The sequence below is a fragment of the Colletotrichum fructicola genome (genome assembly GCF_000319635.2).
Source record: "Colletotrichum fructicola Nara gc5 chromosome Unknown KSG_Nara_v1_contig03, whole genome shotgun sequence".
Taxonomy (NCBI): Eukaryota; Fungi; Ascomycota; class Sordariomycetes; order Glomerellales; family Glomerellaceae; genus Colletotrichum; species Colletotrichum fructicola.
This window is the reverse complement of record NW_027094053.1, coordinates 5,901,270-5,923,776: the sequence shown is the minus strand read 5'-3', so window position 1 is coordinate 5,923,776 and position 22,507 is coordinate 5,901,270. Positions and strand designations below refer to the sequence as shown.

Here is a 22,507-nt window from a genome sequence, read left to right as displayed (position 1 = left end):
CCCGCAAAGGCTTGTTTCAAACCTCACGACCCGGGCTGCCTCCACGCGCCGCCCTATCAGAGCCCACTCCCAGCCCTAGCCCACCCGTCCTTCCCGTCTGCCCATTTCCTCCCCTAGCCAGATGACCTCATTTGAATGGCACATATGCAGGGTACCAAGCGCCGCTGTCCATTTCTCGCTGGTTCTGGGCCTGGCCTAGCACGTATAGCAGCGCTCACAGACTCTCGAGAGCGTGCCACGAAGGCGCTGCGCGATGCCAGTCCCAGTGACGTTAGCCCACATCCCCTTGTTCCCTCCCTCCCTTCGTCTAAGATGCCGGCAATACGCGAGCGATCTTGGCAGGGTCTAGCACTCTTTCACCCCCCGTCCTGCAGGAGGAAAGAAGGTCTCGGGACTTTGTTGTTACACTATTCTTACTCACTCGTTTGCTCTGGCGCCGCGTTCTATCCATGTAGTGGCACACACATACAAGCTAGCAAGCCGAGCCGTGAAGAAAAGGCCCTGTTGGCTCATCTCGGCGCGGTGACGAGATGACGGTGTAAGTTTGTCAAGGGAGGTGGCCGCCCATCTCCCCTTCCTCCTCCAAACCTGCTTCTGGCCGCGGGCGTCATCCTGATGTGACTCCTGTTGGTCCGATCCAGACCTTTCTCACACCTCGTGAGTCCTGTCTTGTCTTGGCTCATCCCGGACGTTCATAAAAAGACTATCCATCTCAGTTCCCTCCCATCCCTTCTTGTTCCTCAGACCAGACAGACTCCCAGCAGATCAACAAACACTTCCTTCCCCGTGCGACGGACACAACATCCCGACCAACCAACTTTACCCCTTTTCTTGAGCAAGAAAGAAACGAACCACCAAAATGGCGATCGACCGCATTGTGCAAATGATCTTCCGCGCCGCGGAGCTGGCCTTCGCCGCCATCGTGACCGGTATCACCGGCGCGTACCTCCACGCCCACGACAACGCCTCCTCGTGGGACAACGGCCGCTTCATCTACACCATCGTGGTGTCCAGCATCTCGATGGTCTTCGCGCTCGTCTGGCTGCTGCCCTTCTCGGGTAGCTTTGTCCATTGGCCCATGGACATCTTCATCAGCATCCTCTGGTTTGTCTCCTTTGGTCTGCTCGTCAACGTAAGTCATCCCCCATACACGACCTACCACATGAAAAACACTGACAGAAGCCTCTCAGCTTATTGGTGATGGCTGCGGCCCCGTCTTCGACTGGAGCAACGTCAGCCCCCGCGGTGATGACTGCGGACGCCACAAGGCCAACATCGCCTTCACCTTCCTCTCCGCCATCGTCTGGCTCGCGTCCGCGCTGATCGGCCTTTTCTGGGTCCGCCGTCGCACTGCTGTCGCCGACAACCGCCCTGCCGTCCATCGCCGCCGCTGGTACAACTCCCGCGTCTAAGCAGCAGCTAGGCAAACTTGTATGTGTATGCCGCGAGGTTGCAATCCCTCAAGGCATTGGACATTGTATTATCATTCTCGTATAGTACGCACGGTCCTTGATGGACTGTGATGCGGGAGAGATATGTTTGGATGTCATTTTCCCATGTTAATGAAGTGTATGAGAAGGAAGATTGAAGGCTTCGATTTGGAACACTTGATACCCCCATAATACCCCCACGACCTTGTACAATTTTTACCTACTTTACTGTAATACCACACTACAATATCACAATGCACTTGAATCAATGTTCACCCAGTGACATGCAATCCCCTTAAATGTCTAGGTATAATGCATATTGAAGTTCATCATTCACTGTATGGAATATGTCCATTTCCCCACGATTTAACTCGCCAACCTACAGTACATCTTTCAAGTTCTAGTAAAGGCTTGGATGCATTTACACGATAAGATAAGCCGGGGAATGCCACTGCCAGACGCATCGGCTTAGTGCGGGTGAGCCGATGCCGGCAAACGGGCGACCCACCCGCGGGAACGGGTAGGGCGTTGCGGCGGCTGACGTCTTGGCGATCCGGGGAAACGGTTCCACTTCCGGGGGCTTGGCTTCAACGCGCTCTCTGGGGCCGCTTCATCAAGACATCCACGATCATTATCTATAGGTGTTCACTTCAGCGGACTAAGATATGTTACTTTGAGCATTAAGAGGCACACGGTGACTTGGCAGAGTCGGCTGCGTCTTGACGGGATCGCCACTACTGCAAAATATATCCATCTAAGAGGTTGCGTTAACTAGCTCCTCATCGTCTCCCATCATCTCCCGTTGGTGATGAGATCAAAAGAAGAGCCGTAGGTAGTAATTTCCTCTTATCAAGGCTAGAACTCCTTCGGCCGGTCTCAGTGATCCTCCAATTCAAACCAATGTGTATGTCTTGGCGCCTTTTTGGGGCGACTGAACCAACGCATTAACTGGCATCACCTCATTCACCAGCATACAATGGTGCTAGATTTTGGAACCCTCATGAAGAAACTGACGCAAAACATCAGGTCATTCGGAAGTGTCGATCTTGCGTTGTCTAGATCTTGAGCAGTTCGGATCAAGATCGTCTTGACGCCAATGGGTAATTCGGCACCCGACGTGCTCAGTATGGCGCCGCGACAGTGAAACATTGAATCCGCAATACCGTACCTCAGCAGCCGCCACTCTTCACCAGAACAAAAATGACGTATGCGTCAACATTCAAAACGAAGCTTTGACGGGGGAAGAGATTGGAAGGCAAAGCAGTAATCCCGACATCTGCTCGGAGCGGCAGCAAGCGAGATGAAGAGGATCGATCTCCTGTACAACCGCGCAAATTAGCCAGCTCGACCACCTACACAAACACACTGCCGGCCAAGGCCTGTACCTGCACGAGCAGTCGCCTCAAGCGGAGAGGGAGCAACAACAATGCCTCGGCTGCATGATTTCCCTCGCTGACCGCCTCGTATCGGCAGCCGCCACGCCGTTCCGAAAACAGCCCCCGTCTCCGCGACCGAAACGAAAATAAAAAAAAACACTCCAAGCTCAGATCTCCGATCAGCATCGCTCTCGTGACTGGCCTTTTGCCCACGGCTGCAAGATTTCGACCGCTCCAGAACGTAGGCCCCCAGAAATGCCTCGGACGCTTGTCTCGCTGTCAAACAGGTTTCTCCATATTCTTGCCTGTGCCCCCCTCCGAGACGACTAGCCCGCTTCGAGGAGGTTAAGCGGTCAAGCGGGGGGCTGCGCTCACTCGCCTTAGCCGTTCTCAGCGTTGTGCCATTTGCAATCGAAATTACGTATCCCATCCCGCGAAAAACCACAAGCAGGCCTCGGAAACCGAGAAGGCTCCTTTTGTGTGTACACGGCCTCTCTAGGGAGTTGAGATCTGTACAGAATTCTACGATCCGCGGTCCATGGGTCTGTAGAAGCGCCGGTCCTGCGGCTGCTAGAGGGCCCCAAGGTACCAGACCGCTTCGAGCTTACCGTCCTTCCCTAGCTCGTCCTCGAGCTCGGACTATATGCTAGGAGCAAGAAAAGCCAGGTTTTGTGGTGAGACCGCTTCTTGTGAAAACGTGCGACGACATGCGGAAAACGGCGGCTGGCTTGCATTATTTTAGCTTGGCGGCAAAGGAGGCACGGCTCTAGAAAACAGGTCACGCAGCAACGCCTTTTTTTGGGAGGGAGAAAGAAGGCGGGGTAGGAATTTGCAGGAGGGGGCTGTGTAAAGCAAAGTAACAGCGGGAGAGAGGGATGGGAATTGCGCAAAATTCCGTTCACAATGACCCAATTCTGGGCGATCGTGTGTGGCTATTTCCAGGAATTAGAGGAGGGATGAACGTAAGGGTTCGCCATCAGCGTTCCGGGATGTTCAGTCAAACTGGAGTTCAGTCCGCAGCCACAGACAAAGATGAGCAGAGTGACAGAGAGGGAGGTATCTTGGCTGACGAGATGGGTGGGAGGATACCTTGGCGGCGGGAAACAGGATGGGATGGACTGTGTTGTCTGATGAGAGCCGCATGGCGTAATGCCCCGCAATACCGCGTTGCTGAGGGGAGCTGGCGCCACGATATGCACAGCTGAGAGGTCGATGACCGCATCGTGTGGGGTAGGTGACGCCACAGTCGAGCCCCGAGAGGTTGAAGGATTGGGGGCCAAGAGACACGCACTAGCCACATCACAATCTCCCGTCATTGGCGCTAATGCGTCACCAGCCACTCAAGCCCCGCCTTACTGGCAGACTAGCGTGACAAGGGGGGAGCTTACGCCACAGGAGGGGCGGATCAGCCGTGCGTCCGCGCTGCGTCATTGGCGGGGATGACCTTGGGAGCTCTGTCCAGTGTCTTTCCGCTGCCTTGGTTCTCACCTTCTCGGGAACGTCAAACCTCAGCCCCAGCACCAGAGCACGTCTTTTCTGTGCCTGCTCGTACAACCGCCGTGAATTGCGTTTGATCCGCATTTACCCAGCGACCCCGATGTCCTGCAGCTCGTACCCTTTTAGCCCGTGCTAGACCGGTGAGACACGACGCGCGGCGGCGGTACGCTGTTTGTTCGGTTTTCTGGAGGGCAGCTCTGGAGCTTGGTTTTTGAGACTTTGTACCGTTCGAACATGCCACCAGCGGGTAGTCTGTCTACCAACTCAAGCACTTGAACGAGGAAACGTACCGAAGCTGAAGTACCTAGCTCCTTCCCCTCCCCCTCCACGTGTGGGTAGCGTACCTGATCGGAGGCAAGGTGTCCAGGTCTAGCAACGCTGCATGGGTATGGAGTATGGACTTTGCCATCCGTATTGCCTTTTCACTCCTTCCACAGCCCTAAACGTCACTAGCCACAGATCTTCGCTCCTCTTCAACCACCGTGACCCCGCCGTTGCTCCCTCTTATGACGAAAATCCCTTGGTTTCTTACGTGTTTGTAGGGTCTCCGAGCCAGATCGAGAACTCTGAATGCCACGCCTGTTCGCCCCCAAGCCCTTGCAAGCCCCGACAAGGCAATGGCCGCCCCATCACATCGACAAGGCTTGACGGAAACAAGCGCCAGTGTCACGCAAGCAAGCCAACTCCCCAAGGTGCTTCCCCCCCGGTCGTCATCCAGCCGTGGCAGGCTGGGCCTAGGCCATTGCCGCCCCCCAATTGGCCAGGGGCCCCGGTCTCTGCCGGAGGAGACGCACCGGCGTATCAGCTCCCTGTCCCGAGTGGTTGACAGATGAAGCTTGTATCCCGATGAGACAGCTGCGCCCAAGACCTATGACGATGTATGAAGTAAGAGCGCAAGCGTGTCTTCTGTCTCCAACAAGCATTCGGGCGCCTGTCGGTATTGGTTGGCGCTGGCGCTGGCAATGGCAATGGCAATGGCGTTGGCGTTGGCGTTTGGTACAGCAAGCACGCAGGCACGGTGGTGCAGCTTCCTTGCTTGTTGCAAGTCACAGCGTGAGGTAAGGTGGGCAGCAACTCCCTCCTGCCCTCCGTTGACTGCCGCAGCCACCTCATACGGCAAGCCTGGATCGCGATCGACCCTTCCTGTCCTGATCTGCTACGGGAGAGGCAGGAGGCAGGAAGCAGATGGCGCCTTCTCTCGACATGGCCTCCAGTTCTATATAACCTCATCAACCTCCCACCCTCATCCGGTTTTCTCTTCTCTCATCATCATAAACCAAGATACCCAAAACACAACCACCTTCACAACAAACAACCACAAGAACCCTTTTCTTATTCAACCAACTTAGAAGTCTTTTCTTGATACCCAATCGCAAAACCATCCACCATGTCTTCCATCGTCAACAAGGTCAAGGAGGCTCTCCACTCCGACAAGTCCCACGAGCAGCCTGAGGGCACCTCCGGACCCCACAGCTCCAAGGTTGCCAACGCCGCCGACCCCAGAGTCGACTCCGACCGTGACCACCGCGCCAACCCTGCCGGCTACACCGGCGGTGCCTCCAACGCTCACACTGCCGGTACCACCGGTGGCCTGACTGGCACCCACGGCACTACTGGCACTCACACCGGCACCACTGGCACCTCTGGCCTGACCGGCTCGCACGGCACCACCGGCACCCACACCGGTACTCACACCGGCACCTCCGGCCTGACCGGCACCCACAACACCACCACCGGCTACGATGACCCCGCCGGCACCCACGGCCCTCACAGCAGCCGCGTCGGCAACCAGGTCGACCCCCGCGTTGACTCTGACCGTGACCACCGCGGCGCCCCTGGCTCCGGCCTGACTGGCACCCACGGCACCACTGGTACCCACGGCACTTCCGGTCTGACTGGTACCCACGGCACCACTGGTACCCACGGCACTTCCGGTCTGACTGGTACCCACGGTCCCACCGGCACCTCCGGCCTGACTGGCTCTCACAACACCACCACCGGCTACGACGACCCCGCCGGCACTCACGGCCCTCACGGCAGCCGTGTTGGCAATCAGGTCGACCCCCGCGTCGACTCTGACCGCGACCACCGTGGTGCTCCCGGCTCCGGCTTGACCGGTACTCACGGCACTACTGGCACCACCGGTACCCACGGCTCTTCCGGTCTCACCGGTACCCACAACACCCACGGCACCTCCACCACCCACTCCGCTGTCGGCCACACCGGCGCCGCTGTTGGCGGAGTTCACGGCACCGGCCCCGCACCCAACACCGCCGGACCCCACAAGTCTGATGCCCTGAACAAGGCCGACCCCCGCGTCGACTCTGACCTCGACGGCAGCAAGACCGTCGGCGGCAACAAGACCTACGCCCAGTCGTAAGCGATACCCGTCCGAAAGCGATCAAACGCCAGCATGCGCGACCACCGAAACAGAAAACTAACTTGCGACACCAGAAACACTACTGGTGCTGCAAAGGACCCTACGGATGCCGCTCAGGTCCCTCCCTCTGTTTTGGCGAAGCACATTGGCGAGCCCCAGATCGCACACGACGATCACGGCCACAACCGCGCAAGACGCAACAGCAAGGTGTCCGCTCAGGACCTGCACCGTGGCCTGTGAATTCGGATTTCTTTTTAATGCGCATGGATGATGGATTTGATACCAGCAAGACTTGTACTCTAGCCTAAATGACCTAATGACTATTAGCATTACCACACTTTGATCTTTGATTGTGACTTATGATGGATGGTATATGTGAAAATAGCCAGAATTTACGGCTTTAATCAACCGCGCCCACTTCCACTCTACAGTGAAAAGATAAATACTTGAATAATAAAGGGTATATTATCACTAGCCCGAAAATGGCGATTAAAAGCTTTACTAAATCTGTTAATAGATATGAATTTAGTTGTTCATGGCTTTTCACGATTGTATGTGCGCACCGTCATGTTCTGGTAGTTATCCTTCGTTCAACACGACCAGCAACATCTCACGAAGTGGAACATAGCGGGCATATCACAACGAGCACAACTCCCTCAAATGTCGTGCCCCCGGGCCTCGATATACAACTTGATCCCCAGTCAGATCTCGCTCATAAATCGAGTGGGAAAAAAAACCAAATCCATATAAACCACTTGCTACACTCACAGCCCGTTCCAATGCAAGTCACCAGGGGCGGCGGCGGCCGGAAAACAGGAATCAACGGTTTACAGTGCTCAACGCACCCACAACACTACCACACCCACACCTATCCGTACAAACGACAAAATCCCCGCCTTGCCAAGTTTGACAAAAACCAGGGCCACGAGTCGAACGATGTTCCCAGCTTGTGCGCATGTCAGAAACGTCAAAAAAAAAAAAAAAAAAAAAAAAAAAAAAAAACACAAACAGGTTAAGTTTAGGGGAAAGGTAACAGGAGCAGGGGGTGTGGTGGTGTCAGGCCGTTTTTTTATTTTTGACGTTGCCGAGTCCGCACGGCACCCACCCCCAGAAAATGTGATCGATGGGGGGAGAGGACTTGGCGGGATGGGAATCGAGCCGTCCGCGATCCCGCAATCCCGCTCGGCGGGCCGGGGTGGCATGGCATAGCACGCTTGCCATCCCTCTTCCTCCTGCTTTACCGCTCCTCGCCTGCGGGAAGCCTTGCCTTGGATACATACCTTAGCTGAGTTGTACTCGGCCAGCGCTCAACAGTTCCCTTCTCGTTGGAGTTAAGCTCTCCAGTGGCATGAAGCACGGGTCTAGGCTGCAAACGCCGTTCCGGCCGCCTGCACCCTCCACACCCACAGGGCAAAAGGCTCGCTGTCTCTGGGCTTGTTTGCGACCCTGTATACGCCGTTTGGGAGGGCGTGATGTGCCGTGAGTGACGGCCAGGGGTGGGTAGGACTTGGCTGTTTGTTAAGTGAACATACCGCCGTCGCCGGCGCTGTCATGATTTCAGCGAGCAATTAGCTATCTACCTAGCTAGCTTTCTGTGATAGGATCCCGACATTGGCGGTTGTGCCAGGCAGCAAAGCTGGCGGGACAGGAATATTCTGGGTTGGATTGGCTGAGACATGCCGAACTATCTAACCAACTAACCTTGGTCTGCCTCTGCTCGCGAACAACCCAGCGGCAGGCAAGGAAAAGCATCCAGACACGTGCGGGCAGGCAGGTAGGCAGAGCTACGTTACTAGAAGCGCTCAGCGGCAGCTTCCTACTGTGCGGTAAGCAAGGCACAGATAGCTAAGCTAGCCCAGCATGCGGCGCTAGTCTATGGGTGTGCGGCCCCCTATGCGTCGGCCCTTTTTAGGTCCCGCGTGGGTGATGCGAGTGTTTCTTTCAGCTGGGAAATGGAACCTTCGTTTGGGCAACAACAAGATTGCCAACGCAGTAGGGCGTTGTGGCGTTCTGAAAAAAAAAAAAAAAAAAAACCACCAGCCAGGGCGGAACAGGACGATCCTTTTTGTTCTGGGCCTTGGGCGTGCAAGAGCTGGAGAGCATCGGCGGGCGACCCGGTGCCATGGGATCGTCTTGAGCCCGTCTCGCTCTCCCTTAGGTAGGTCCCTCTCCCGCGCCCCCTACGGCCGGGATTTGTGTGGACGGGTAGGCGGTAGCGGATGGCGATGGCGTTTGCGTCGGGAAGGGTTTTAGTGGGTGGCTTGCCTGTCTGCCAGGCCTGGTGACCTGCTTACGGCTAGGTAGGTAGATAGGCAGGCAGGCAGGTCGGCACACACACACACACACAGACGCACACCTAGAAACCCCGGGAGGAGGCCCAGGCGTCTTGATGATATAGGGGACCCTTCTTCTGTAAAGTGTGATTCTGACCGGGATCGGTGACGGGGACAGGGACGGGATTGGGGGTTGGGTGCTGGGGGAGAAGCTTCGGGGACGCAGGGCGCGGGAAGGACGGTGTCATGGCTGTTGGTGTGCTGTGCTTGAAAGCCTAGACCAGATTGAGGACCGAAGGGACTTTGACGGGTAGGGGGATTCCGTTTGGGGAGCAGCCCCTGGAGATGAAGGTGTGCGTGTGCCTGGCGGTCAATGGTTTGGATTCAGGGCGCAACGATGGGGGAATTTGACTGTTTTTGCGATTTTCAGGTTTCCGGCCTTTTGCGGCCATCGTGGGACGGTATATTGGGAGTGAGTGATGGATTGTGATGGGAAAGTGATCAAAAGCGTGTGAAATGGCAGGGGGGGTTTCTTCGCCCATCATCACGAGGGCGTGTGTGCAGGACGGGAGCTTCGTTGACAGGGGCCTGTTCTTCTCTTTTAAGAGAGCGGGGAAAAAATAACAGCAGCATTTTATTATTTGTTTTTCTCATCCAGTGAGTCGGCCCTGGGCACCATGCATGCACGCATGCAATGGCCGCCCCCAGACGGACGGGGACGGGGGGGTTGCGAACCAGAACAAGAGTTTGGGGGGCTCGTTGCGCAGCAAAGTCGCACAAAGTTGCGGACAAGTCACTCGACTTGAGAGGTACTTTGGGGGATGGCACGGGAAAGCAAGGAGAGTACGGAACGCAGACAGGGCAGGGAAGCACAGCACCTGGAAAAGGGTGAGTTGAGTGAGAGCGTTGCAGCGCGTGCTGCGGTGCTGCGGTGCTGCTGTAGGTGCTTGCGCAGGCCATCTCGTTTGAGTGATTCTGTCGAGTGTGAGAAGTGATGAGAGGAGGGGGGTGGGATGAAGGTGCGCGAGGACAGGACAGGACAGACAGACGGCACGCAGGCACTGCAGAGACTGCAGAGACTGGGGGAGGCGTGATGATGATGACTGATGATGATGACTGATGATGATGACTGATGATGATGAGGAGGCGGAGGACCTGACATGCCAGATATATCCACCATCAGCAGCAGCAGTAGCGCCCAGAGGATACCATTCGCTGTACAGGAAAAAGCAAAGAAGTTCTAACACGTCGCGACGAGTCCCCATCTTTCGACCCTCGAGCGAAGCGTCGTGCCCGTCGTGCGTTACATGGTAGAGCACACTAGGTACTCCGTGAGGGCGGGCGGCAGGGGTTCAATCTGAGGAAAATCTGATAGCGCGTCCCCGGTTGCCGATTACTCAACCGCGCTAAGACGGTCGAGAGGCATCGATATGACATTCTCTTCGCGGGACGCAAATGTGAGATGAGAGATGTCTGTTTTTTCTGTTATTTTTGATCGTATTTTTGAGCCTCCCCCCATCCCCCATTCCCCTCTCGGTTGCTGCGTGGGCTTGTTGCAGGTTCAGGCGACCGCAGAGAAAAAGGGAATTTGATGCCCACTCCTCAGACCACGGCCAGGCGAGGCCGGGCGCGGCATGGCCGTACATCGCTTGACCGCCGAGACGGTAAGATGGGATGTGAGATACTGCAGTCGAGTCTCGTTTTGCTCTTCCTGGCTGTCCGGCCGCCGCTTGTCTCTCTTGCGCCTGCACAGCGGGCTGCATCTGTAAAGTACAGCAACACCCACACGGCACACCCCCCAAAGGCGGCCTCGTGCGTGAGCTCTTTGCGTGGTTGGATCGGTTCGGCAGAGAGTGGAGAGACGGAGAAGCAGACAGCTCGTCTAAGGCGTCCATCCCGCCCCCATACTGATGGACAATCATGTATCGACGGGAACGGCGCATATGGGGGACGAGGGAGGGATGGGGACGACCTTGAGAACCTCCGAATTCAAGACTGGGGAAAGCAAAGAAGGCGGAATTGGAAAAAGAAAGCAAGCAAAAACGCATGCGCGCAAGGAAAAAGCAAGTATAGCACAGCTGTTCGTGTCTCAGCAACCTCCGACAAAAAGACGAAGCGGAGCTTTTTGGCCTACCTACCTCACAATCTCACCAAAGCAATGGCGGAGATTGTTCGTGCTTGAGAGGTGTTGGTTGGCTGAGTCGGAGAGGGTGTGTATCTGGCGTTTCTCGTGTAACCAACTACTGAGGGTTGTCTCGGAGGAGCCCACGGCGTGGGTGCGCACGCGGTGAGTATTCTTGCTTTTTCCTTCTCCATATCCCTCCTGCTTTTGCTTCCATGTCTCTCGCGCAAAAAAGCTGCGGTGTACCCTCTTGGCCCTCCTCTCTCGCGTTGCATCGGCAGAGGGGATTATTGAGTGTGTGTGTGTGCTGTATGCGCTGTGCGACGTGAGAGGCGGGTGTGCGTGCGTGCGCCGTGGGTGTGTACAAGCAAGTCAGCGTGTGTTAGTGTGTGATGTTTGCCCGGGATACTTGTGGGCAAGCACGATGGCCACCGGTGCTCACTCCCGCAGAGCAATGATTACGGACAAATAAGAAGTGCCAGAAGTCTCTCTGCCACCGTGACGACGAACGGGGGCCGCATGCCAGCCTGGTTGGATGATTCGAACGGTTTTTTTCTACGTATGGTGGTTGGCAGGCGAAGCGAGGGGGGGGGGGGGGGGGGGGGGGGGGGGGGGAGTAAGTGATCGGCCGGGTCATGTGCGTCTCCATGGCCACGACATCTATCTTCGCTCGCACTTTGGCATGCGTGATGCGGGAAGCGGTAAATGCGTGTTTTCCCAGCACCCCTTGATACGGGGAACAAGGAAGGGGGAAAAACGATGGCACACCGCGAGAAGCGATTTGCGGTCCTCGCCCGCCTCATCTACATCCTGCCTGATCTCCTTTCTCCCCGAGGGGGGGCCGATCCGCGGGCCGCCGATTAGGGGAGGGGGTGGTGGTTGTTGAAGGGGCCGCCGGCGGCATTGTTGAAGATGGAACCATTATCTGCCTTCAACTTTCCTTTCTTACCCATATTCGATGCGATGCGGGATGCAATGCGCGGGTGTGTACGATGAGACGGACGGAGATACCGTTTCGGAGAGTGTATCTAATAAATCTCGGGCGGCTGGCAAGGCAGAGACGTCTGTGATGCAGCTGACCGGGGCGGGGGGCGTGGCCTCGAACATGGCGCCGTGATTACGCCGTGATGATTATGTTGATGATGATGATGCTTAGATGTGGCCTTGGAAGTTGAGATACCGACGACCTAGGTAATGAGATAGCGAGACACAGAATCATGGATGAAGGTGTCTCATTCCGTGTCTGACCAGTCCAGCCAAGCAGGGCAGTTAGCAGGCGAAGTGAAAGCCAACGTCGCAAAGCTAGACTTCAGCTCTGTTCACTAAACCCATGGATCCGATATGATTCCAAGGCCAGAAGTGTGATGGAGGAATCCTGCCGCTCCTCAAATCACCAAAGAGCGCTCAGGCCCTTTTATCAGGTTCTCTCAGCGTGTGCAAGCTGCTGCCAGAAAGACAAGAGCGTCGGCGGCTTGGAGTTGGACGTGGAGCTGAGGGCCGACGGGAAGCGAAAGCTGAAGCTGAAGCTCAGGCAAGCTCCGGGGAGCTCTAGGCAGCTGGAGCTCCAAGCTTGGGGGTGAGGTGGTGTGTGCCGTGCCCATGGTATCCGTACCTACCTACTTACTGCCTGGACGCACCCCTTAGGCGGCAATATAGGGGAGGGGGAGGGATAGCCCGGGTAGCTGTAAAAGGAAAGACGGCCAGCTAAGGCTTACATAAGTTGAACCTGCTTAGGTGCCATCGCTGCAGTGTGAGCTGTGCACTGTGACCTGTTCGGATGGCGGGGCTTGTTTCGGCCGCAAAAGAGACAACCCCACCTCCGCGTCCGCACCGAGACCTCAGCCTTACCCCGGCGCAACCGTACTCCGCAACCACACGTCCGACGTCGACGTCGTAGAGCCTCACATCTCCTCCGGTCTTGCTCGCCGTATCCGCCGACTTCCAGACCGGTCCGCGGTGCGACAGCCCTGTCTCGCCTCTCGTCAACCCTCGACGACGACGCCGACAACCACGATGACTTCATGACCGCTTGCTCTCTCACATCAAGTCCATCTTTCATCTCAACCTCACCTCATCCACATCATCAAACCAACACATCCGAACGATCAACCTCACGCAACCCACCATGGACTCGATCCCCCAGACCCTCTGGAACGCCAAAGTCCCCCTCCACATAACCCACCCCTCGCACCCAAACACCCCGCTGATAACCTCCCTCCCGCGCTTCTCCTACCTCGCCCTCCTCGTCCCCCGCTGCTCCGCCTTCTTCCGCGCCCAGGTCTCCGCCTTCCACCACGAGGAGCTCCTCCTCCGCAACCTGCCCCTCGGCCTGCTCGTCGACCTCTACCAGCCATCCCTCCCATGGCGCCTCACCGTCAGCGACGGCGATAGCTGGGACATTGGCGACACCTTCCTGAACTGCGTCAAAGAAGTGAGTTAGCCACCCGGCACATCACATCACACGTGCGCCCCCTCCACCTCGTCCAGCCTCTGTCTCTCTTCCCCAACCTCGCTTACTTTCCTCGCCACCTCTTGTCTCTCTCTCTCTTCTCCTCCCTTCCCAAACACCCAAATCCAGAAACTCATGTCTCAAACCACCATGTCTCAACCCCCGCCCGCCCCCAAACCCAGACCAGACCACCAAGCCTCGGCCCAACCAACTAACACACACAATCCCCCAAGGCCGACTTCGTCCGCTACGGCAACGCAAAACGCATAATGTCCCTCTCAAAAGCAGACACCTCAACCCTCTGGAACGCAGTCCAAGACAACGACTACGCCTCCTTCCAAAAGATCAACGCAATCCTCCTCAACGCCCCAACGCCCCTCCGCCACATCCCCCTGCGCGTCTACATCCCATCCTCCCCGCCCGGTGGGCCAACCTCCTCCTCCTCCTCCGGCGGCGCCTCACCCCAACCACCAGCGCACCAAGCGCATCAAGCAGAACCAGCGGCAGCAGGCGTCTTCAAGGTCCTCCAGACCCTCGTCTCCCCCACCGTCCCCGGCGGCGTCCGGGGCAACACCCGCCAGACCCTTGGCCAGGCCCTCCGCGCCCACCTCCCGACGCTGTTCCCATCCAGCCGCGACCCCGTGCTCGCTAACGTCGTGCTGCACGGCAGCCCCGTGCCCTTCTCCGCGCCGCTTGAGGACCTTATGAGGGAGGCGGCGTATCCGGACGGTTGGCTCTGTGTCACGGTCGTGTTGTGGTAAGAACAAGGGAGGGACAGGAGGACCATCATTATCACGGCGTTTAGGTATTCTGACTTTTCCGTTTGCATGGCGTATGGAAGGGGGATAGGAAGGGGTACTTCATCAGTTTGATCGCGTGTATTCACAGGCATAGGCACAAACTTCATTCTAGACACGGGAGAAACGAATCACAGTAGACGTAAAGCATCCTACACAACACAAGACTTTTCAAAGAACTTCTTTTATATGTGTGTATATGGATATATATACCGCACTCAAAACATCTCACATACAACAGGCAGCAGCCCAAAGCCGCAAACTAGATCCAACTATTTCCGCCCGCGCGCAACGCTGACGACATATTCCACCCGAACCCACGTTAAACCGCCGTCGTCTGTCTGGTCTCAGACCTCAACACACAGTTCATTCCCTCTCCCCTTCCCTTCCTCCATACACACTCTCGTCTTGGCCTCGCCGCATTTACATCCACCACCGGCCCCTTTCAACTGCAAGATAAACAACAGCAACAAACAACGACTGGCAGCGACTACTGAAAAGAAAGATGACGAAAATAAAAAGAGGAAAAAAGGAGGCTCTGCCGCCTCATTGGTATCTCCTCCGCTACACCCCAGAATATGAGATATGAGTTTGATGGTATGATGATGATAAATGATATGATGGTATGATGATATGATGATGATGAGTTTCCCCCGCCCGGACGAAGCCAAACAATAAACCTAGCAACAGGTGTCATCGAAGTCGATCCAACGCGGATCGACATGTGATTTGAGAGAGCGCGAGAGAAACAGAGAAACATGAAGACAGATAAACACGCGCGTAGCCCAGTTTCTCCCGAGATGCAGTGCATGATGCGGCTAGTTACCAGAAAAAGTGCAAGATTTCCGAAACAGATGGTTGCCCGTTGTTTTTTGTGTCGAAAAGAGGAGACTCGAGGGTTTGCTGGCCTTTGACGACAAAAGGGGGAACGGCAAAAAACGGCAAAACAGTTTGCGAAAATGAAAGAAAAATCCAGAACAGAAAAAGGAGGGGCGCGAACCCGACTCGTGAGCCGTCTTTATGCATCCTTCGTCCTCCGGTCCCGTCCGTCCCCCTTTTCCTTTTCCAAACCGGGAGCCCGCAGATCTCCAAGAGAGTGGTGCCGTCTAGTAACGACGATGCGGAGCTTTTGCCGTCCCTCAAAAACCCCCAGTTTCCCTCCCCAATGCTATCCAGTCCCCCTCTTTGTCCGTTGACCTCCCTTGTTTTTTTGTTACTGGTGTGATATCCTGGGATGTGGTCACTGTTGTATGTATCCCTTGGTGGGTTGGGCGACGATTTTCGCATGACCGTGTACGGGCGAAGGTCGGGCCCTCGAGTTCGCCGCCTTCGAGGCAGAAGGCTCCAGCAGGGCTCTGCTTCGTCGTCTCGTAACGATCCCGGGCGGTAAAGTAGGTACGAGAAATGAATCGAATTCGCAAAACGCCGGTTCCATGGATGATGATGATGGGTATAAGTAGTGGGTTGATCGGAAGCGACTTCAGCCCGTTTCATCAGTTTTTATCTGGCACCTCCCAGTCCAAGTCCCTTATTGATTTTCCACAGTCTCCAAAGGCCACGCGCTGAGGAACGAGATCCAGATGGGCCCCGCTCATGTCGTCTTCGTCTCTATCGAATTACATTGGCGCCGGTTGTGGCTGGTAGCCGTGGTTCGGTGCGCGACTGTCCAAGACGCGGTATGCCTGGTTGGGGGAGTTATGCACGCTGCGGCTGGGTCCCATTGCATATGCCATGGACATCGGGCCCTGGTGGTTCGTCTCCGGGTGGCTTGTTGGTGGCGGGACGGAAGGGCCCGTCATGCTGGCCGCGCTTGAGAAGCTGGTGGTCATTCTCGGGTCCTCCACGTCGTGGCGGAAGAGATCCCTCTCGATGCTCTCAAGGATATTCTTGTCCGTCAACAACGTGCTGTTCACGTGAGCATGCATACCCAACATCTTCGTCGTTCGCTTGAACAGAGCTTGCAGGTGCCCGCGGTTGATGTATTTGCCAAGGATAGGATCCCGGTAGGCCGCAGCCAGGACCAAGAGGTTTCCCCATTGTCTGCAAGATTGGTTAGTTCCGTTCAACTAGCAGCTAGTAGCTCAACTTACGCATGTGCGGTGCCAAAGATATTGGTTACGTGAAGCCGGTCATGATCCACGTTGTGGAAAGCTTCGGTACTCTTGATGAGAGCATTGATGCCTTGCTCGGCAAAGTTGATAACATCGTCGTTGACGTCCTTGTAGTTATCGATGCCGCCTTGTCCGATGTACGCAGCGGCGTCGCCCTGAGTGAAGACGCCCAAGCCGCTGGTGGTGTCAGAGTTTGGTGTTGCTCCGTCAGTTCGCTGCTGCATCTTCCATGAGAGATCAAGCACCAGCTTGATGAATGGCTGGAAGATGACGACCTGAGCTCCCCAGTACTTGGCGTGTAGTCTGGCCTCCATCAGTGTACCTGCCGGGGGCTGGTCTTCGGTGAACCTGAGGCCCTCCTGGATCCATCCCATTGCTCGCAGCTCGCTCAAAATCTCCAACGCAGAGTGCATCTTGTCCATGGCCGTGTCGATTCCCTCAAAGAGTAGTTTATGCAGCGCGTTTAGTCGCTTTCGTAGGTACAACTGTGCCATGTAGTTCGACAAAACTGCTTCCGGGAACTCGATGTCGCTGAACTGATGCATCAAGGGCCAGGGCACAGCATATTCGAAGCGAGTGAGATTTGATGGGTAAACCGGCATTTCGGCAATGATATCACTGTCAAACACTGTCAGTCTCATGAGGTGCAAGCTGGAATGACTCTGTTTTGATATACCTTTGCAGCTGGAGACAAGTCCAAAAGTTAATGACAATCATGTTTTCACGCCTGGTCAATGGCGGGTGTCCAAGGGGGTTTTCCGCGGCCAGCCTCAAACGCTCCTGATCACTAAACCATTCATTAGTTGAATAATCCTCGTTTACAGTGTCCACTACTTACCGGCGCATGATAGTGTGCAGAGCAACGTCGGCATCAATATAGAATCGGTAACTCTCCAATGTCCTTCCGAGTTGTCCGTAGTACAGACCAGCCAATAGGAAAGTCTGGCAGTGCTTCAGTGTGTAGCCGGAGCGGTGCTGGCCCAGAATATCGCTTGCAACAGCAAAATACTCGAGACCCGGAATAACATCGTAGTTTCGCTTGAAAGATTGGTTCATAGGCTTTGCGCCATTGCCTTGCACGGACGGCCGCCGGCTCGGGAGCCCGTTGTTTTGCTCCTTTGGCGACGGCAAGCCCGAAGACTGAGAGTGAATAGAATGCGCCGGAGGCGAGCCATGGCCGCCAGGTCCAGGGGAAGACGGATGGCCATTCCTGTTCATCGGGGAGTTGTGTGAATTACTAGCCGGATCAGGGATGGGGTCCGGGATCTTGTCAGTCCACTGAGCGACCTTTCCGAGTGCCAGGACGACCAAGACCATAGCAGCGTCGATAGTCCTGTGAGGCCTGCCCAGCTTCCGAGGTTGCTGAACTGGTTCAGGCTCTTCGCCACTGGGGGAGCGTTTTCGCTTGTTGGTCGGTTCATGTGTCACCGCGAACTTTGCGGTTCCCGGGTGTGGTGGCTTCCCTCTCTTTTCGCCCTGGGCCACATTCTCCAAGAATCGTCTGACGATGGGCCTAAGGTCGCTTGGCATGATGACCGGGTGCATGGAAAGGATCTTCTCCTCAAAGGATTTTACATAACCCCAAACCTTGGCCTCAGTGTAGTCAGGGTGACCCTCTGGTGTGAGCGTGCTGCTCGTATACGTCAGGTTTGGCGGGCTGAGACTGCCGACTTGACCCCAAGCCTCGCCTGGAGAAGGCGCGGCAACTGCTTCTCCCAAGTAGTCGTCGGCGGTGTCGGTGTACGCATCGTGCTCGGATCTGGGGTTTGCGCTGCTCGATCCAAAAATGTTACCGTTGCCCTCGCCGCGCCCGAAAAGGCGGAGTAAACCGCGCTTCTCTTCCCGAACCCAAGGATATTCCTCAATGAACTTGACGCCGTTTTCTTTCAGAGCCTTGCGGGTCATTTCCTTAATCATAGGCCACTGTAGCAAATGTCCTTTCGTTGTGGTATGGTTCATGGGAATCGACGGTGCTTCAGGTGCCACAGCCGGGCCTGGAGGCAACTCGTCCTCAGGCTCATCGGCTTCCATGCGATCTTCTTGCTCGTGGTACGCGATGTCCGTATCTCCCACAGCCATGGGCATGGCTTCGTCATGGTTAAGCTCCTGTCCCGATTGCTGGTGGCTTCGGGGCGATAGGTGTTTTCTCGGGGGAGACGGTGTTGTCGCCGAGGCATCGGCTTCAAGCTTGACCTGCTTGTACGGGGGCGCATGTTCCAGGCGTGCAATTCTTTGCTCGAACGAATCAAACAGCGTTTCGATCTTTTTCTCGAGAGAGCCCTTCATGTCTACGATTGCCTCCAGAATGTCGGTCTGCGACTTGTCGATCCTGCGGTGACAATTAGTAACGAACAGTAACACGCGCACACCAGATACTAACGCTTTTGGCACGGGATCACGATATTTGCACTCAACTCCCTTTTCTCTGCAACTCTTGCAGGGCTTGGTTTCGTCGCATTTCGCCTTCAACTGCCTACAGCTGTCGCAAGCCTGGATAGGTTGTTAGCGCAAACTGACCTGACGGAAAAGAGGCCTGTGGCATCGTCGTACCTGAGACGCGCGTGTGGCCTTCCGCTTCTGTGTGGAGGCATATGATGAAATATAGAGGCTCTCGGGAGCGGGCTGTTGAGGAGGATACTGAGGCTGCTCGTAATGCTGAGGAGGCTGTGGAGGAATCGGAGGAGGGTAGCTGCTCCTGTAGCCCCCCGGCGTGGGGGGCTGCATCTGCGGCGGCGCGTTATCGTAGCTCATGTGCGGTGGTCGTCGTGGATCGTCGTTGTATGGAGGAACCGGGGGCGGGGCAGAGTGAGGCGGCGGATGAGGGCCCGGCGGCGGCAGGCCTTCGGACGGCGCGCCTCCTGTGGAATGTGGCCGTCGAGGGTGGGAGAGGTTCTCGTCGTGGGGTTCTCTCTTCACGCCACCTGGGTCTCGCGGAGGGAAAGGGTTGTAGGACGGATGCGCAGGTGAGGGCGAGGCCGGGTGTCGATAGTGTTCCTGCATCGGCGTGTACGGAGGCTCTTGCTCATGGTGTCGTCGCTCGTCGGGATGTTGCTGGGCCGGGTGAGGAGGGTGATGAGGCTCGGCTGAGCGAGGAGGATATGGCGGTGGCTGCTGCTGTTGATGGTATGGCGGGACAGGAGGCGGCGGTGCCGAGTGATGAGGCGGGTGAGCCTGGTGAGGCGTCGGAGGTAGCGAAGGCGGATGCAGAGGAGGTAGATGATTGTGCGGTGCGCCAGTCGGTGACCACGGGTGGTTGGCGGTCGAGAGACGGGGGCGCTTGTTGTCAGGCTGCCCCGGATCCATGCTTGATATATATGTACATACGTACAATGCTTTATGAAAAAACAAGAGACGAAGCGAAAAAAGGGTCAAGCCAGGTCCAAGGAGGAGAAGGTGGCGGCCATGGAAAAGCTTTGGGCAACGAAGGGTAAGGTGCGAGGCCGGACACGACTGGTAAGGACTATGGAATCCGTACAGTCAACAGTCCACAGTTCGAATGCTATGCTATGCTTGGTTGTGGGTGACGGCGCTACGCAACGCGACGGGAGCAGCGGCCGGGGATGGAGAGGAGAAGGAGGAGGAGTGAAGGGACAAGCAAGCGAAGAGAGACCAAGCAAGCAAGCAATCAATCAAGCAGGCAGCCTGTGAGAAGCCGGAGAACGGGGAGCGGAGGTCTGGGAACAGCAATTGGACCTTCAGTGTTTGGATGAAAGCATGGGGCGGTGGTCCCTATGGCGTGGCTGCAACGTATGTATCTGTAGGTAGGTACGGGATACGTCGAAGAAGGGCAAGTCGGTGTGAATGTCGGACAGGACGGTGTGTCGGGATGTGTGTCGTTGGGTTGGGCAGAGGTAGAGAGGTAGAGGAAGTATCCGTGTCTGTATCCAGTATCCGGTATCCGTACAGACAAGTATGCGTATGTGCGCGTGTGCGTGTGCGTGTGCGTACCGCAGTATGCTATGCGTAGGTATATTGGCGTAGAGGGGACTGGACTCGAAGGAGGCGAAGACGGAACGGCCAGGCGGAGTCGAGGCGACAGACGGCGACGGCGGCGCGCGCGATGGGCGAGCTTGCTTTCGAGGCTGGTGCTGCTGGTTTGAGAGGTGTTCCCGGCTGTGTGGTTCTTGAAACTTGCGAGATGGGATTTTCCACTCTGCGAATGCGCCCGGATGCCCAAAGGGTTTGGCACGGCAGAAGGGGGTAGGATCAGCGCGTTGGGCAGAGATGGAGCTTCCCTATTTTTGCTCTCTGGTGTCTCTCTTGGTCTTTTGGTGTTGACCTTGACTTTTTTGACGTGACGGGGGTGAGGTGGGAGCAAGGTGGGGAGGCCTTGGAATTGGAGGAAAAGGTCGAGAAACGTCAAGACCAAGCGGCAGAGGGTGGTGATGTCCAGGTCGCCATATACCTTGCCGCACAGAGCAAGAGCGAGCGGTACAACGTTCCTGATGGAGGTGTCGGGATAAGGTACTAAGGCAAGAACTAAGGCAAGGTGGGATAGGTATGGGTACAGGTCTGGGAGAACTGGGTATGATGTGGGAAGCGCATGGGTGTGGTGGTCAGGGTATGGATATGGTACGCAGCATGTACAGTACGCCGCAGAGTACGTGCAGATGGAGGTGGCAGAACGGGCACTTGAAGGCGGTCTGACTCTTGGTTTGAACCTCTCTCGAAGGAGCCTCGAATGTCTACCAGGGATCCCAAAGTAGAGTACTCTGAACGGTACCTGGGACTTACGCAGTATGTCTATCCACGGGCGAGACAGCAGATGGCCGAGTTCAAGAGACAGAGCTGCTGGGGAGACTCTGAGGAATCGACGACCCAAGCGAACGGAGAGAGGCGGCGCCGCAGAATCAGACGCAGACACACTGACAGAGCAGAAGCGCGCCCCAGAGACTCGACAGGAAGAAGAGACAGAGGTGTTTCTACCCTAGGAATCCAATCGACCCTGCCAAGTCAAAAAGTCTCAGAAAGCTAGCAGGGCCAGGGGTCTCATGGAAACAGACAAGGATACGGCTGCTCTGCTCTGCGCGGCGCGGCGTGGTGGTAATGGTGGTGGGAATAGACGAGGAAGAAAGAAAAAGAAAAAAAAATTGCAGAGGCGATAATTGGGATTGTGACTAGGACGAGGATCTTCGTGGCCGAACGAGGGGGGGGGGGAGGGATTCGTCGTCGAGTTTTGCGCTGAAAAAAGGGGGGGGCGTGTTGCTAAAACAAGTAGTACGTAGCGCCGCCTCGCCGTTTCTCTCACCACGCGCCGTCCTGGCTGGACACGTACAAAAGGGACCAGCAGCAAGTGAAGTGGCTTGCGAGGTTGGACCGTGTGTCTGTCTTGTCTTGCGTGTGTTGCTGCCGCCGCCGCCTCTCTGTCTGCTTGCCGTACCGTGGCCCGGCAAGCAGAGACCCCCCCCCATGTACAAGCGCATGTAGAGAGCAAGGCACGGTACCTTGAGAGTCTATGTACGTACAAGGGACGAGACCGCCAGTACGGTACGGCTCGGCTTCTCTGATATCGAGTGCCGTATTCCAGATAGAAGATGATGAGAGATGAGCATCTCCAGCATCCATGTGTTGAGCGACGGATGCCCACTCAACTCACGACCGCCGCAGGCAACACCAAGCAGCGCCGACGTATCCAACCGATTGACGCAAGTCAAGGATGGGCGGTGACGGGCAAACATACCGACTCAGGCATCCCCCCCTCTCGCAACACCGCTCTCGCGGCTGATGGCTGATCTCTGATTAATGCGCTTCTGCCACCACTGCTGGTGCTAGCACCAGCTCTCGTCGGCTTCTCGAGGCAGTGCCTGCTGCTGCTTCTGCTGCCAGCAGGACGGGACGCGCCGCCCGGAGCAGCAATCGGAAGAGGGGGAGAACCATGGACGGGCGAACCTGATGGGCGGGATTCTGGGTCATGCTCCGTGCCAGACAACTGGGGATGGCGGTCACGGGATTTGAGAAGGAAATTTGCTTTCAAGCAAGCCCGAGCAAAGGAATGGACGAGGTTCCGCTTTTCTGGGGCTCTTTTCCCCTCTCTTGTCTTGCCTTCAGTAATTACGTCGTGTCTGTGGCCTT

The 22,507-nt window shown here is 56.3% G+C and overlaps 4 protein-coding genes across 4 annotated transcripts; 3 read left to right on the top strand and 1 right to left on the bottom strand.

The window, feature by feature from the left end:
• Window positions 1-859: 859 nt before the first annotated feature.
• Window positions 860-1,412, top strand: CGGC5_v006483 (uncharacterized protein; the record flags this gene model as incomplete). The annotated part of the gene is made up of 2 exons (XM_032031233.1): window positions 860-1,132; window positions 1,191-1,412. The coding sequence occupies 2 exons, from the start codon at window positions 860-862 to the stop codon at window positions 1,410-1,412; spliced, it is 495 nt and encodes a 164-aa protein (XP_031889195.1).
• A 4,278-nt stretch (window positions 1,413-5,690) lies between these two features.
• col27a1b (Collagen alpha-1(XXVII) chain B) lies at window positions 5,691-6,923 on the top strand (the record flags this gene model as incomplete). Its single annotated transcript, XM_032031232.1, has 2 exons — window positions 5,691-6,679; window positions 6,758-6,923. The coding sequence occupies 2 exons, from the start codon at window positions 5,691-5,693 to the stop codon at window positions 6,921-6,923; spliced, it is 1,155 nt and encodes a 384-aa protein (XP_031889194.1).
• Window positions 6,924-13,203: 6,280 nt separating this feature from the next.
• Window positions 13,204-14,288, top strand: ATG5 (Autophagy-related protein 5; the record flags this gene model as incomplete). Its single annotated transcript, XM_032031231.1, has 2 exons — window positions 13,204-13,509; window positions 13,761-14,288. The coding sequence occupies 2 exons, from the start codon at window positions 13,204-13,206 to the stop codon at window positions 14,286-14,288; spliced, it is 834 nt and encodes a 277-aa protein (XP_031889187.1).
• A 1,652-nt stretch (window positions 14,289-15,940) lies between these two features.
• On the bottom strand, window positions 15,941-19,738 carry CGGC5_v006480 (putative transcriptional regulatory protein; the record flags this gene model as incomplete). The annotated part of the gene is made up of 6 exons (XM_032031230.1): window positions 15,941-16,364; window positions 16,415-17,053; window positions 17,112-17,222; window positions 17,274-18,764; window positions 18,816-18,925; window positions 18,986-19,738. 6 exons carry the CDS (start codon window positions 19,736-19,738, stop codon window positions 15,941-15,943), a joined length of 3,528 nt encoding a protein of 1,175 aa, XP_031889186.1.
• Window positions 19,739-22,507: the final 2,769 nt, after the last annotated feature.